Source organism: Sinocyclocheilus rhinocerous, unplaced genomic scaffold, assembly GCF_001515625.1.
Source record: "Sinocyclocheilus rhinocerous isolate Xijiao unplaced genomic scaffold, SAMN03320098_v1.1 scaffold2398, whole genome shotgun sequence".
NCBI lineage: Eukaryota > Metazoa > Chordata > Actinopteri > Cypriniformes > Cyprinidae > Sinocyclocheilus > Sinocyclocheilus rhinocerous.
This window is the reverse complement of record NW_015644003.1, coordinates 377,113-394,137: the sequence shown is the minus strand read 5'-3', so window position 1 is coordinate 394,137 and position 17,025 is coordinate 377,113. Positions and strand designations below refer to the sequence as shown.

The following is a 17,025-nucleotide window of genomic DNA, read 5'->3' as shown; positions in this document are numbered from 1 at the left end:
AGCTCATTATCGTCAAATATTTCTAAAATGTTTACGTTCCGAGGCAGATTGCCGGCAAGTTTGTGGTTTGGTCTTAGTGACTTGACTTAGGAGTCACTACTCCTAACGTTTCACAGATTTAGGAGCTAATTTTAGCGCCAAAACGTTTTGTGAAGTACTCTTAGAACAAAAATTTAGGACTGACCATTAATTTTTGGAATTTTCTCCTAAATCGGCGAGTTATGAGCTACTTTTACCCTTAAGATGTTTTGTGAATACGGGCCCTGTCCTGCACAACATCTTGTATTAGTTTTAGCTCTTTCCTCAGTACAGAACCACTTCAGCTCTGTGATGTTGGTGGGTTCCCTCCTATGACCTGAGCTTCAGGTCCTTCCACAACATTTCAGTTGGATTAAAGTCCAGACTCTGACTCCGTTATTCTAAAACATTAAATTTGTTCTTCTTTAACCATTCTTTGGTAGAACGACTTGTGTGCTTGGGGTCGTTGTCTTGCTGCATGACCCACTTTCTCTTGAGATTCAGTTCTCGGACAGATGTCCTGACATTTTCCTTCAGAATTTGCTGGTATAATTCAGAATTCATTGTTCCATCAATGATGGCAAGCCATCCTGGCCCAGATGCAGCAAAACAGGCCCAAACCATGATACTACCACCACCATGTTTCACAGATGGGATAAGGTTCTTATGCTGGAATGCAGTGTTTACTTTCTCCAAACATAACACTTCTCATATAAACAAAAAAATTATATTTTGGTCTCATCTGTCCACAAACGATTTCTCCAATAGTCCTCTGGCTTGTCCACATCTTTAGCAAGATGCAGACGGGCAGTGATTTTCTTTTTGGAGATTAGTGGCTTTCTTCTTGCGACTCTGCCATGGACACCATGGCTGTTCAGTGTTCTCCTGATGATGGGCTCATAAACATTAACATTAGCCAACGTGAGAAAGGCCTCGCAGACTATTACACGTCTTGCTTTTGGAGTGATCTTTGTTGGTCGACCGCTTCTGGGGAGGGTAACAGTTCCCTTGAATCTCCTCCATTTCTACACAATCTGTCTGACTGTGGATTTGTGGAGTCCAAACTCTTTGAAATCCTTTTCTAGCCTGATGAGCAACAACAACTATTTTTCTGAGGTCCTCAGAGATCTCATTTATTCGTGCCGTGATACACTTCCTCAAACATGATCAGATTTTCATAGATCCATGTTCTTTAAATAAAACAGGGCACACACTGACACCTGATAGTCATCTCACTGATTAAAAACACCTCTGAACAGATGGACTCTAATTTCACCTTCAAATTAACAGCTAATCCTAGAGATTCACATACTTTTGCACCGCACAGAAATGTAACACTGGGTCATTTTTCTCAATAAATAAATGACAAAGAAAATATTTTTGTCTCATTTGTTTGATTGGGTTCTCTGTCTACTTTCAGGACTTGTGTGAAAATCTGATGATGTTTTGGGTCATATTTATGCAGAAATATAGACAATTGTAAAGGGTTCACTAACTTTCAAGCAGCACTGTATATATCACATCATCCAATCTGTCTGGAATGAAATGAAGAAACAGAAAAAAACTGAGACAGACTAAATCCAGAAGAACTGTGGCAACGTCTCTGAAGCCCCGTTCACACTGCCAGCGACACAAAGCGACATGCTCCCATTCATTCTCAATGGAGAGCTGGCGACTTCTGGCGACCAGAGGTGGGTACTAACGAGTTACATTTACTTCGTTACATTTACTTGAGTATATTTTTTGGGTAACTATTACTTTTAGAGTATATTTAAAGATGGGTACTTTTACTCAAGTACACTTTTAGTGAAAAAACGCTACTTTTACTTCGTTACTGTGGGCGATGCTCTGTTACTTTATCTTAATGCAATATAAGTTAAAAATGCTTCAGTATGATCTAAACGCGCCGTCTACTTTTCTCTGGGCAATGAGCGATGCCCATTCGCAAATGATTCATTCTTTTGAGTCAATTATGTTGAAAGGCTTGAGCAAACCAGTGGCTGCGTCCGAAACCGCCTGCTTCTCTACTATATAGTAGGGGAAAGCAGTAGCCGAGTGAATAAGTATGTCCGAAACCTCAGTATTCATAAAAGAGTAGTCGAGAAGTTCCCGGATGTCCTACTGCTTCTGCCCAGCTTCTTGAGTGCTCGCCGATGGTTACTTTTCTATCCCAGGAGGCCACGCGAGAGGATACATCATAAAGAAGAAGAAGAGGATGCGCCATATTCGAACATGACGGAACATTTGGATGAGGGCGTTTACAAATGTACGTATTACAAACCAAAAACACGGTTCCTTATTTTAAATTCGCATTTGTTGAACTACTTTAGAGCAAATTGTTGAAAGTGTAAAGATGCTAAATGGTATAGTATAGTTGTGATGTTGCTGTAAAAACACGTTTTATTATGTATAGCTAACAGGGGGGCTCCAGGAAGCACACGTACATCTCCAAAGTAGATTTACATACATTTTAAACCATATACATCTTAAATACGATTACTAAATGTCTATTTAATATCTGGTAGGAAAATCTTCGATATGAATTTTATAGAAGTATGTCTAATAGGTCCTAGATATGAAGTAGACACCTGAGTGATGTATATGTGTGTTATTGTGTAGTGCAATTTGCTGTTGTCAGCACTGTTTGCAATAGATGAATGTAAGTAATGTAAATACATTTCCATAAAGTAACTAAATATAAGTAATCTATTTTAATAGCTATGGCATATGACAAAACAAATTACATTTTGCTAATTATTGGTCAGCATTTATCATTATTATTGTTCATAAGTGTTGGGGTGGGCTAGCAATGCATTCTGGGGTGATCTTAACTTCTAAGTAGTAATACTTACATTTTTCGAGTGAAAAATTAACAGTCTTCTCCAAAGGCGAGATCTTCTAGCAGCTGATCGACGTCTCCTTTGTGCAGATATTACAAAGAAAACATAAATATAATGGGTTTGCATACATTATATGCACAGAAAACAAAGCACAATAACAAGGTTAAATATCTTTAAATAATCATAATATTCATATAATCAGTTCATCAAAATATTGCATTTGTTGTTGTTTATAAGCCGGAGGGATGAAACAAGAGAAATTCAACAAGAAAAAGAGGAAAATAAAGGAAATTTAAGCCGGTTTTGCTTATGGATGAAAAATTTTGCACATAAAATAAAGTAACAACATATTCAAGAGATAACGATTTTGGGTTTTAGTAATAAATAATATATTTAAGGATTAAACTGTGGGTCATATTAGTAGGGTTAAAAATAAAAAATTTAAATCAACCCAAAATAGTTATACTACAATCACAATAAAAGGGCAGCTGTTTCTTCAACAAGACCACAAAATTAGGACATTTCATAAACATCTAAATATTTACAGAGAGATCAATTAAACCTGTTGCTCGTGTCTGTCGCGCTTGTTATAACGTCGTAGATCACATGATAATGTCAACAAGGCGGATGAAGCCTGGATCGCATTCATACTTAACAAGATTTGGCTGTAGAGTACCTACTCTTTTAGCGCTCGTTAAGTAAGTAAGTACTCATTGAGTAGGCGGTTTCAGACGCAGCCACACTTTCATTTTAGCTATGAGGCGGATTGCCAGATTGCTTAAAATAAGCAAAACACCGGGCCCAAAATGTATGCTTGTAACAGCGAAGCTCTTATTCGGGGATTTGAACTTTTGATATCTGGCAACCGCACTCATGAGAGCTCGCGTAGTAGAGGCGTGTAGAGCAGTCCGCAATAACATTTTGTCTCATTTTTTTGATGAAAATAAAGAGGTATTTGTTAAAAGTTTTTATTTTTTTTTATACATTTTAGTCATTTTATTTCGTCAACAAAATTGCATGTTGATAGTCATATTTATCGTTTATTGACCTTATTGTCGTCTCGTCTTCGTCTCGTCTTAGTCATGGGAAAAAAGCTAGTCAACAAACATTTTTCGTCAACGAAATTATCACTAGCCCATTGGCCTCTGACCATCATGGCCTCCTAACCATCCCCATATCTGCTGATTGGCTTCATCACTCTGTCTCCTCTCCACCAGTAAGCTGGTGTGTGGTGGGTATTCTGGTGCAATATGGCTGCCGTCGCATCATCCAGGTGGATGCTGCACACTGGTGGTGGATGAGGAGATACACCCTCACTATGTAAAAGCGCTTTGAGTGCTTAGAAAAAGCAGAAAAGCGCTATATGAATGTAATTAATTATTATATCAGTCACTGCCCCTCACACCACTCCTCAAACAGATGCTACTTACCGTCATAAAATGACGTCTAGAGGAGGCCCTAGCATTCAATAACGTGTGGAGGGAGCCCCAATGTGTTTAAGTTGGTCCTCTCACAAGCCCGTCTGGGTGAGGGTGGTACACTAACCCAGTTCACTTGGGACAGGAGATCTGTGCATAATGGGAGGGACCACGACTAGGCATACAGCAGAGGAATAATCTCTGCAAGCCATGGTGTTTGGGCCATCTGGATGCTATCAAAATCAGAGTCAGGCTCTGTTGTCTCCCCCTGGCCAGAGTCGGCACTATCAGGCAAAGGCAAATCGGGCCACAGGTGGGCCACTGCGTCCATGCTTATGACAATATAGGACAATAGTCTTTTCCGCACAAAGAAAAAGAGACTGACGGATGCCTGACTGAATTTCTCCCACAGCAGACTCGCTATCTGAAGAGAGAAGCACCAGTCTCCGTAGAGTGGGTTCCCCCTCAACAAGAGGTCTGCGCCCCTGTTCAGGATGCCCAGGATATGGGGCGCCTGTAATGTCAGAAAGTGTCACCTGCTCCTTACCTCCAGCTTGTGAGCTAGAGGATGAAGCCTGGAGAAGCGGTTGATGAGAAGCTCAGCCTGGCAAGCTGAGAGCTAATGATACAATTTTAAGGGAATTTCAGAGTTACCTCAATGTGTTTGAATCCCAGATTGTGCAAAAGGCATGTGAATCTTTAGCGGCGATGACCCTGCAACATGTGGCAGGTATGCAACAGGCTATGGCCAGAAGAAGATGCAGATTTGGAGAGCACCATGGTGAAATGGGCAGTAAAATCCAATGGCTGGTAGCCATGTGACTGAAAAATTGAGCGGGAAAAAGGTGGATATGCCTAATATGAAGTGTGATCATGAGCAAATATTGCTCAGCTGATCCTGAGCAATATTTCCTTCTTGAGACAAAATCTGAAAGTCCAAGAAAAAACAAGCTGTGAGAAAAACAGTCCAGAGGTCACAAAAAGCAAATGTAAGCAGAGTAAAGGTAACGTGCGCAACATGATTTATGCACTTTGGTAAGGGGCGGTCCCTTACCCAGCATTGGGCACGCGCTCCTCTCTATCATGCCAGACTTGGTGCAGTTGGATAATTCTGCAGAGATCAGGTATGGATGCTCTTCCAACTGGTGGATCTCACACACAAGATGATGAAAGAGAACTGTATTTGGCATTGGCTATTATAGTGTGGCAAACATCATATGCAATCCGCTGTAATTTAGGTGCGCTCTTTCACTTAGGCTGAGCAGCTTCGCTGATATATTTTAAGCAAAGAAATCTACACAACTATAATGTGGCCCTGCATTACATCAAGCATGCAATCCAACATGTACCTTGACCTGAAAAAAACGTATTATTGAATGACTCACCGTTGTCCTTTGTTTGTTGTATGATTTTTATATCTGGCTTGTTGTGGCCAAGTTGTTTCATAGCTATTTTCTCGTTAACTAACAATCTCAAACGAGTTCTGTAACAGAAACACTTTTACATGTGTAATGATTTGTACCACTCGCCATATTGACAGTCTGTATGCATTTGTTTAACTGACACCGACTCAAATACACTTTTCTGACGCTGATTGATAAAGCATTGTCCGGGACTATGTTCAGTGAAAAAACAAGTGGGACAGTCTCATATCTGCCCAACATGGCTCTCAATTAGAGCGAACTGCATTTCTTTTTATTCACCACTCTAGGTGACTTTAATGCTTCTGCTGACACTATGATACTGAAGGACAAGTAGCTGGGTTCCAGGAAGATACCCGTTTGTATATTCAGAGAGGAGCTCAGCTCTGTTGGGCTGAACCTAAATTGTGACTCCACTTATGTGCATTCACTAAAGATTAATCAAATAATGCAGTTTAACATTTATTTTACTCACATCCTGTTATTTATAATCTTTCATTTACATTGCAGCATGTCTCAGAAAGACAGAAGTCAATAAAATGTATGCTTTTTCAGATATAAGAGTTCAGGGTGCAATAAAACTGTGTGTAAATGTAAAAACCTGCAAAGTTTTAAAGATAAATTTCATAATCACGAAGGTGGACCTTGGGACAAAAAAAAGTAACATTTTATATTAAGGTTTCCTTGTTACACGTTCTTACTATTATAATAACAATAAATTATTCATAATTACATGCAAGCAACCCTAAGCCAACCCCTAATCCTAACCATATATTAAGTACATGTAGTTAATTAGTATAACTCAGTACTTAAGTGTGTAATTACATTTTACAAATTAAATAAAAAGTGTAACCCAAAAAAACATTTGATAACAACTGAGCTATAGCAAAGCAGATGGTCAGGTGCAGCCACAGGAGTTCATATGCACAAGATAAAAAAAAAAGCCAAAAAAAAAAAAGTTATAGAGGCAAAGAATGCAAATGGTTATGAAGGTGGACAATCAGATTTGGGCCACATTCAACTTCAGTGTGAATGTTACCTTCATTTCACAGAGATGCATATTTTCTGGTACCAAAAAACATCCCCAGTCATGTCACTTTATAGTAGTAAATAACACGTTTCTATGATCCTACAGAGTTTACAGTTGTAAGGACTTTTCATGTGTGACTCAAGGGTTACGTCTGAAACTCTGTGCACCCTAATCGCTTCTCTCTAGTGTGAATTCTCATGTGTGACTTAAGATTTCCATTTTGTGAGAAGCTATCCCCACACAGTTTGCAGGTGAAAGCCTTCTCTGTAGTATGAAGTCTCGAGTGTAGAGAGAGGCTTACTTTACAGCTGAAACTCTCTCCACACTGATGACACACAAAACCGCTCTCTCTTGAATGTTCTCTCTTCTCTCCAGTGTGAACTCTCTTGTGGGACTTGAGGCTTTCGCTTCTCTCTAGTGTGAATTCTCATGTGTGACTTAAGATTTCCATTGTGTGAGAAGCTATCCCCACACAGTTTGCAGGTGAAAGCCTTCTCTGTAGTATGAAGTCTCACATGAGTGTAGAGGCTTACTTTACAGCTGAAACTCTCTCCACACTGATGACACACAAAACCGCTCTCTCTTGAATGTTCTCTCTTCTCTCCAGTGTGAACTCTCTTGTGGGACTTGAGGCTTTCTTCATATTTGTAGCTCCTTCCACACTGATCACATGGGAATGGCTTCTCTGAATGAATGGTTATGTGTTGATCAAGGGTTCCTTTTTTAACGAAACTCTTTCCGCAGTGTTGGCATGTGAACGGCTTCTCTCCGGTGTGAATTTTGATGTGTTCATTAAGGTTTCCTTTTATTGTGAAACTCTTTCCACAGTGTTACCTTCATTTCACAGAGATGCATATTTTCTGGTACCAAAAAACATCCCCAGTCATGTCACTTTATAGTAGTAAATAACACGTTTCTATGATCCTACAGAGTTTACAGTTGTAAGGACTTTTCATGTGTGACTCAAGGGTTACGTCTGAAACTCTGTGCACCCTAATCGCTTCTCTCTAGTGTGAATTCTCATGTGTGACTTAAGATTTCCATTTTGTGAGAAGCTATCCCCACACAGTTTGCAGGTGAAAGCCTTCTCTGTAGTATGAAGTCTCACATGAGTGTAGAGGCTTACTTTACAGCTGAAACTCTCTCCACACTGATGACACACAAAACCGCTCTCTCTTGAATGTTCTCTCTTCTCTCCAGTGTGAACTCTCTTGTGGGACTTGAGGCTTTCTTCATATTTGTAGCTCCTTCCACACTGATCACATGGGAATGGCTTCTCTGAATGAATGGTTATGTGTTGATCAAGGGTTCCTTTTTTAACGAAACTCTTTCCGCAGTGTTGGCATGTGAACGGCTTCTCTCCGGTGTGAATTTTGATGTGTTCATTAAGGTTTCCTTTTTTAGTGAAGCTCACTCCACAGTGTCGGCATGTGAACGGCTTCTCTCCGGTGTGAATTTTGATGTGTTCATTAAGGTTTCCTTTTATTGTGAAACTCTTTCCACAGTGTTGGCATGTGAACAGCTTCTCTCCAGTGTGAACTCTCATGTGGGATTTAAGTGTTTCTTTATATCTGAAACTCTTTCCACACTGATCACATGTGAACAACTTCCCTTCAGTGTGAATGGTTACATGTTTATTAAGATTACCTTTTTTAGTGAAACTCTTTCCACACTGATCACACGTGAACGGCTTCTCTCCAGTGTGAATGATTACATGTTCATTAAGGCTTCCTTTTAGTGTGAAACTCTTTCCACAGTGCTGGCATGTGAATGGCTTCTCTCTAGTGTGAATTTTCATGTGTTCATACAGTTGTTGATTTTATTTGACAATTTTATTTGCTGTCTTGTGTCAGTAGTAGCACAACAAAAAGAGCAAATAAAATGGTTATTGTTACAAGTAATGAAAATAAATGAAATTGAATTGTTACAATTGTTGTGATTCACGTGCCGAATGTTTAAGTCTGTGTGTGACTTTAGCATATTACCACACACTATTTAAGGATTATATAAACCCAAATAAAAGCATCTCAGGATATTTATGAAAAAAGAAATATGATAAAGTTCATTAATAAACACACAATAAATGCACTAATGCTTTAATTAGAAGATAGGTCATTTTCTAAAAGCAACCTATTTATTGAAATCAACATCAATTTATGAAGTTAGCTTATGTGATGTTCTCTCAAATATTTCAGTTGTATTGAGAATTCAACATTCAAGATGACTTTGGGAAACGAGTGAATGCAACTAGTGAAAGATAACTGCAGACATGGAGGAAATGGGTGAAAAGTCTATTAAGACTCGTTTTCTTTTTGAAAAACAGAGTCCCCTTCACTTTGCAATGATACTTGTGAACAGTTTCAGTCAGGATTTAAACACTATCATTATTGAAGTGTAGGGGATGTACAGTTAAGACCCAAGGACCAGATATGTTGAACTAAGACCAGGAGTCAGAGATGCAATTAACTAAAGAGAAATTTAATTAAGAAATATAGTAAAATAGTTTGCAGTTTCATCAGCATAAGTCACTTGCGAGGAGTCCATTCACATTTCCACAACAATTATATTCTAACAGAGTCTACTAACTACGTCATTACTTCAGGTTGAATGATTCTGACTGGTTAAGGAAAGAATTGACAAAATTAGTAAATTTCCACACATGGACTGACAGACAGAAGCATATCTCCATCCATGGGCGATATATCGTTAGTCATTGAATCCCCGATGTCAGCCTAGGCCCGGTTGTACGAGGGTACTAGACGGTGCTAAATACCCTCAAAAGAAAGCACAAGCAATTAAAGATCTGGCAAACTATCCAATGTGTTTTTGCGGCATTGAGCAATGTAGCCAAACACAGACATATCTGTTGATTTCTTCAACACAATGACCAATCATAAACGTTGTCGTTTTTCAGAATTCACTCACCGCTGAAAGCGCCAGAGTTTTGCACGCTTGTGAATCATGTCATGACTAACTAAATGCATGAGATCGCGATGAACTTTGATGAGTGATGCTTTTAGTGATAATAAAGGGAGCACGCTTTGTGTGTTTTCTAGGCTATAATCCATTCAAAATTTGAATTAAACTTTTGTTTTATGAACACATACATGCTGCAAAGTTTCGGGAATGATATGTTTCTCTAAATATCAGTGATAAGCAATGGATGAGACAAAAATGCCTCAGTGATTTATTCTGGAAGCGGTCCTGGCCAAACTTCCACAGACAGCACGCGTCCTGAATGAGATCCAGTTCACGGACTAAAAGCGTGCATAAACTTTATTGAGATCAGGACTTATCAACCAGTAATTTAATTTCCAGTAACAGATGGTAGAAAGTTCAGAAATGAATGGTATGCGATTTATGACAATAGTCCCACAACTGATGGTTTATTTTTTTCTCTCGTGTCTCACCACAATGATTCAAAACGGACATATTTCAAGTGACATGGGAAAAAGACACGGAAAACTTAAATGAACATCAGAAAAGCAGCGCGTACATTTCTGGTTAAAAATGAAAGGCCATCAACTGACATTTAAAACGGGAAACATCGGCATTCAAATCAGCAGCAAGAAAAGCTCCACAGTTAAGTAAACGCAGGCAAACTCTTTAAGTTATTCTTCACTGCGCTGTATTGACACAATGCGTTGCAATATGGTAGCACATTTTGATGCATACATCCAAAAATGTATGCATTTTTTCTTGTCCCCCCTGACTCGACAGTCAAATGTCGCCCATGTCTCCATCCATTACGATTCTGACACTTGGACTCTGGATTTAGGCACATGGTGACCTTCTAGGTTGTGAAAAGGCTCTGGCAGATCTCACGTAGAATGCCAGTGGTCCAACAGTGTTAACAGGGCCTGCACACAAACATTAGCACACATACAGATACACCAGATTCACAGTTCCTTCAAGGTTGTAGTTGGCCTGAACTTTTGCTATAAACAGGAAAGATTCCCAAAACATACTGATAACATGTTCTGGCCCTGGTGAGAAGAACAGACAATATTTATCTTTATTCTTTGGAAAAATCCAGAAAAGCTCTTAACTAAGAAATTGTCTCATATCCCATGAGCTGTAGTGACCTCTGTTACCCTAGCTGTCCTGGTCAGCTAGGAAAATAGATGTATGTGCTAACATATGTTGAGCGGCTCTTCAAAGCAAATCTATATTTCATCTCTGGAAGCCGTGCAAAATCAGCAAAACTTGTGAAAGCATTTAACTACATTCCTTGACATGTTAGAGATAGATGATACCCTTAAAATCCAAACATAATAGCATGTCTACTATTAAGTTTTGACGATGCATCACACATCCCTAGGAAAGACCAGTCGCATTTCAGACATCAAATGCAGACATTAGAGAATACCTAAAAAGAACACTTCAATCATTTATTTGGTTGCATACCCTAGAAAGGAATCATTCAAATTATATAACACATAAAAGAAACATTTAATACTTAAAATGTAAAATATTGCTTGATTAATACCTTTATTATAATCACTCATGTCAAATCACTCTAAAAAGGATATGCATATGTACCTTCCAAAGTGATACAAGACCTGTTTTTGGCATTTAAATATGAGTCTTTCTTTTAGTTTTTTTTCAGGGTTGGAGCTGAACTCTGCAGGACTGCGGCTCTCTAGGACCGAACTTGCCTACCCCTGACCTTGGTCCAAAGCGGGCCAACTGGGGCTTGAAGAGTGGTCATGAACAAAGGCAACAAACTACCTTTTACTACCGTTAGAAATAGGCAGGCACAGCTGCTCATTTCCCATGATTTCATATCAAGCAAATTGTACTTGCACACCTAATTCTAAATATAGATTATTACATTCCAGAGCATTGGTGAAGTGGAGGACTCTGCTTCCATCAATCAGGCCTCCCCAGAAATTACATAGTCTATTACCAAACTTCCAGAATCCCTTGGGCTCAGTCCTCTGGTCCCTGAGTTCCCAAATCTGGTGGTTACAGAGCTACCACTCAAGGACCTACAAACCCTAGAATGGACCACCCACCCATTCTCCCCCCTCTGTGTCCCAACCATAGGAAATCATCCTCCCTTTCAATGGCTTCACCTGGCACCCTGGTCCTCAGCTTGACCTAGGTGCTTTGATTCCTTGGCTTCACCGCAGCCTGTTGGCCCATCGTCTCCACTGTGGTCCATCATCCTACAGGCTCAACTGGGCTCCCTCATCCCTCACAACCCGCCTTGATCACTCTGGGTATTTGTTCCTTTGGCTCTGCCTGGGTCTCCACTTTGGTCAGTCGATTCCTTGGTTCCACCTCGATAAACTGTTGAGCCTCCACTCTGGCTCCTTCCTCAATCAGCTCTGTCATGGGCTATTCTTCCACCAGCTGCTCCATGGTTATCTCCTCGATTGTTGGCTCCTCCATGGACTTTTATTACCAAGAGCCTCACCCTTCTTCCCTTCACTGTACAGAGTGTATCCCCCCTTTCCTTCATCTGGCCAGTGTAACGTTTTGACACAATCTGTATTGTTAAAAGCACTATATAAATAAAGGTGACTTGACTTGACTTGACTTTTGACAACAAAGATCATAGACATAGATTTTGAATAGGACTTAGGTCATATCTATCTGACTGCTGATACTTTGTGTTAAAAAAATAGATGTTTCATCAAACACAAGTATGGAGTTCCACAGGGCTCAGTATTAGGGCCTCTGCCAGTTGAGTTTACACTGTCACTACCGGGGCTTAAACATGCCTACTTGGGGTTTCATTGGGGCCAACAGCCAGGGATTTTCGGCTTGCCGAATACCTTTTTGGTAATTGAGTAATTGGTTGACTATTTTGACAGTTAATCTAATAATTTTATTGTAAGAAAAGGGGAACGAGACACTGCGTACCCTAGATAACACTATGGGGAAATGCCACCAGCATGACCAGTGTCTGAAGCACAAAACACAACAAAGAACATGACATTTGCCGGCGACAGCCTATAATGTCACTACTGGTGTGACTGAGTATAAAAAGGGCACACTTCATCCACTTATTATCTGAAGGAGATGTTCGCAGATGTTCACAACACATGAAGCATGGCAAGTAGACGTAGTTTCTCATTGCCCTTCTGGGTAACCTGATATGTTCCTTTTCAGATGGGAACTTGCACTGCATCCTCTACGGCATGCTATGGGGAACAAAATACCCACTTCGCTATTTGTGTCTTATTGATTGACACAGGGGTGTCCAAACTCGGTCGTGGAGGACCACTGTTCTGTGGAGTTTAGCTCAAACCAGCTCCAACACACCTGCTTTAAAGTTTTTTGTATGCCTAGTGAGGCCTTGATTAGCTGGTTCAGGTGAGTTTAATTGTGGTTGGAGCTAAACTTTGCAGGACAGCAGCCCTCCAGGACTGAGTTTGGAGACCTCTGGACAGACATTAAATTCAACTCCTCTAAATAAATCCCTGTCCCTAAGATATACACCAACGCTAAAATCCATAACAGAGAAACTCCTGGCTTAACCCTTCTTAAAAAAGGCTTAACCATAGGCAGAGCTCATGGCTTGGTATTCCTGAGAATACCTTTAAGGGAATAATGTCACTGACTGGAGATCTGAGAACAGAAGCTTCAGCAGGATGACTCTCTTAAGCCAGATGAGGCCTAAGTTCTGTGGTCAGGACATCTTCCAAGGTGGCTCACAGTGACCTAGAGTTGTTATGCAGGCAGAAGTCTCCAAAGTGAACATCTCAAAAGAACGACCCTCTATAGTATGAAGAGACCTAGTGACTTTCTATTCTAGAAGAAGCACCCCAGGAAAATCACAGAGAACCTAGCCACCTGGCACTACTACCTAAACGAGCTCTAAAGGCTGAAGCCTCAGTATGACGAGGCTATCAGGGAGGCTTACGGAGAGCCTAATAACTAGATGTTGCTCCCCAGGAGCAAATGCTTCAGTAGGAAAGGAGACCTAGCAATGCTCCACTTCAAAGGCGGTCTCAACACACCGTTCTGCATCTGACAAAGAACCGAGAACAGACACGAATGCATCGCTGTGAGTGCCTTCAACTCCCTTAGCAGCCAATTGCTAGCACTATTCCTAAAGAGAGAGTTGAAAAATTGTGAATGTATCTTACCTAGCTTCTTTGAAAAGTCGAAGGCATTCCACCCAAATGCATGTCCCTTGAGAATATAGGGATGGTGTGAACAAGGTTTTAATTGAGAAATCCTCACAATGCATGCATTCATCTCCCAAGAACTAAATGTGCATGCTCCTCACTCGTACACAGACGAAAGGTCTTGTGGGGCCAATTGCATCAACTTATACACTATGTTAAGACTGTGCCTTAAGAAATAGTTTGATGAATTTATAGTTAACCGGTTTATCTTTTCCAAATGCAATCAAACTGATCTACCTTTTAATGGAAATTACTTTAAATGATTTCTTCCAGACTGGTCATAATTTTGTAGATGACCAACTTTTAAGACTAGTCTAAGCAGTTTATGCAACTGGCCACTGAAGACAATAGGACGACGTATTCTTCAGGTGCCCCTTTATACCCACGGCTGCACCAGTACTCGGTCCTAGAGGGCCAATGTCCTGCAGAGTTTAGCTCAAACCAGTTCCAACACACCTGCCTGGAAGCTTCTAGTATTCCTTGTAAGACCTTGATTAGCTGCTTCAGGTGTGTTTAATTGGGGTTAGAGCTGAACTCTGCAGGACAGCGGCCTTCCAGGAGCAGGACTGGGCACCCCTGTCATAAGCTGTCACCGGCCGGTATCAAGTTCTATGACGTGTTTACACTTGTGCTTCAGACACCGGTCATGTAGTGTCTTCTAGACACGCTGTGCAAGTTCCCATTCAAAAGAGAACATAACTTATGTACATTACATATTATTGCAAATGCCAGCAGAGAGCAACAACAGCGAGGCTTTAAATTTTTGTTTTGAAATCAAAATGAACAGTTAGCACATTATTCTCCTGTGTTGGCATAGGTTTACAAACGATTAATCGTACATATCTGATAAAATAGTGCATACTGTCAGGGTTCTTACACCTTTTTCAAAGTAAAATTCAAGCACTTTCAAGGTGCATTTTCAAGGTACACTTTACAACTGTGGTAAAATACATGTTTCCATACACGGGGATTAAAGTTCCGTCACTACGACAGATTTCCGTCAGTTCATAAAGACAGCCCCTTTATTCATTTCTGAATGATTCAGCCGTTCGAACGAATCAATTGAATGAATGATTCAGTGATAAAATCAGTGACTTGCCGCCACCTGCTGGCGGATTTAGTTTCATTTTAGCATATAATTTCAGTAATTTAAATCATATTTCTGTATTCAAAATTTTATATTTAAAACATTAATCTCCACATGAATTTATGAATTTAATTGCACTCATGCTACCTCTGAGCCTCAATAAACGTCTGAAAATGTACCTACAAGCCACTTTTGTGTTCTTCTGTGCCACCTCTGTAGTACAAATTAATTTATTAATACTAATTTCATATGATTGGTAACTTATTTGTCTTATTCTACTTCTTATTATATTGCAGGGGTTAAAGCAAAAAAAATCTTTTGACTGAAAATTTTTCTTTGACCAAACCCCATTCCTCAGCCATAGCCTACCTGTCACACACCCAGTTTAAGAGCACTTTCTTCTTGTAATTAGGAGTGCTTGTCCTCCTAATTAAAAAATGTAGGAGCACCTTCTGAAAAATAATCAAAAATTAGCCTTCCTAATACGAGGTGACATTTGACTCCTTTGACATTTGAGTCCTAGCTGTAGGACTCTCTGACCACTGCCTGGTTCATCTTATACCGACTTACAGGCAAAAACTTAAATCTGCTAAACCTGTAGTAAAGTCTGTAAAGAGATGGACCAACGAAACAGAGCGGGCATTACAAGCCTGTTTCGACTGCACTGATTGGAGTGTTTCTGAAGCTGCCACCAACTGGATGAGCTCACGGAATCTGTAACATCATATATCAGTTTCTGTGAAGACATGTGCATCCCTACCAAGACTCATTTAACATTCAACAATGATAAACCATGGTTTACAGCCAAACTTCGTCATCTTCGTCAGGCCAAAGAGGACGCCTACAAAAGGGGGGACAGAGTCTTGTACAATCAGGCCAGAAACACACTGAATAAGAAGATTAGAGTGGCCAAGAGGAACTACGCTAAAAAGCTAGAACACCAGTTTTCTGCCATCACCAACTACAAGACACCATCCTCCAGCACTGAGGCCAATCAACAACTTGCTGAAGACCTAAATGAGTTTCACTGTAGATTTGAAACTCCCAGTCTAAAACCTCCCCCCACACCCGCTCTGAACATCTCTCCACACAACCATCAACAACCATCAACACCTCCTGCAACCCCCTGGAGCTGTGCGAAGTCCCTGCCTGCTTCAAACGCTCCACCATCATCCCCGTCCCAAAGAAACCCAAGATAACAGGACTTAATGACTACAGACCTGTGGCCCTAACGTCTGTGGTCATGAAGACATTTGAGAGGTTGGTGTTGGCTTATCTGAAGGACATTACTGGACCCTTACTTGACCCCCTGCAGTTTGCTTACCGAGCAAACAGGTCCGTGGATGATGCAGTCAACATGGGTCTGCACTTCATCCTGCAACATCTGGACAAACCAGGGACTTATGTGAGGATCCTGTTTGTGGACTTTAGCTCTGCTTTCAACACCATCATTCCAAGACTCCTCCAGACCAAACTAACCCAGCTCTCTGTCCTTAGCTCTATCTGTCAATGGATCACCAGCTTTCTGACAGATAGGCAACAGCTAGTGAGAATTGGTAAATTCACATCTAACAGCCGCACCACCAGCACTGGCGCCCTCGGGGTTGTGTTCTCTCCCCACTGCTCTTCTCCCTGTACACCAATGTCTGCACCTCTAAAGACCCTTCTGTCAAGCTCCTGAAGTTTGCAGATGACACTACAGTCATCGGCCTCATCCAGGACGGAGACGAGTCTGCTTACAGACAGGAAGTTAAAGAGCTGGCTGTCTCGTGCAGTCTTAACAACCTGGAGCTGAACACCCTCAAAACAGTGGAGATGATCGTAGACTTCAGGAGGAACCCCCCTGCACTCCCTCCACTCACCATCATGGACAGCACTGTGGCTGCAGTGGAGTCATTCAGGCTCCTGGGCACCACCATCTTTCAGGACCTGAAGTGGGACACTCACATCGATGTAAAATATGTTAAAAATGACCAACAAAGGTTGTACTTCCTTCGCCTGCTGAGGAAATTTAACCTGCCACAATAGCTGCTGAAACAGTTCTACTCAGCCATCATTGAGTCTGTCCT

At 40.7% G+C, this 17,025-nt stretch overlaps 1 protein-coding gene and 1 long non-coding RNA gene across 2 annotated transcripts in view; both read right to left on the bottom strand.

Annotated features, from left to right (window-relative positions):
- Positions 1–6,600: 6,600 nt before the first annotated feature.
- LOC107757735 (gastrula zinc finger protein XlCGF8.2DB-like) lies at positions 6,601–8,525 on the bottom strand. The gene is made up of 2 exons (XM_016575304.1): positions 7,562–8,525; positions 6,601–6,736 (listed from the first exon to the last, which is right to left on the bottom strand). The coding sequence occupies exon 1, from the start codon at positions 8,523–8,525 to the stop codon at positions 7,698–7,700; it is 828 nt and encodes a 275-aa protein (XP_016430790.1). The 3' UTR covers positions 6,601–6,736; positions 7,562–7,697.
- Positions 8,526–10,106: 1,581 nt separating this feature from the next.
- The window catches only part of LOC107757736 (uncharacterized), a 52,377-nt gene continuing 45,458 nt past the window's right edge, over positions 10,107–17,025 (bottom strand). Inside the window, exon 3 of the long non-coding RNA XR_001641963.1 lies at positions 10,107–10,587. This is a non-coding gene — a long non-coding RNA (uncharacterized LOC107757736). The remainder of the gene's footprint in view (positions 10,588–17,025) is intronic.

Excerpts from the sequence above, each read along its gene's own strand:
- LOC107757735 (XM_016575304.1), bottom strand. The coding sequence starts at position 8,525 with ATGAAAATTCACACTAGAGAGAAGCCATTCACATGCCAGCACTGTGGA.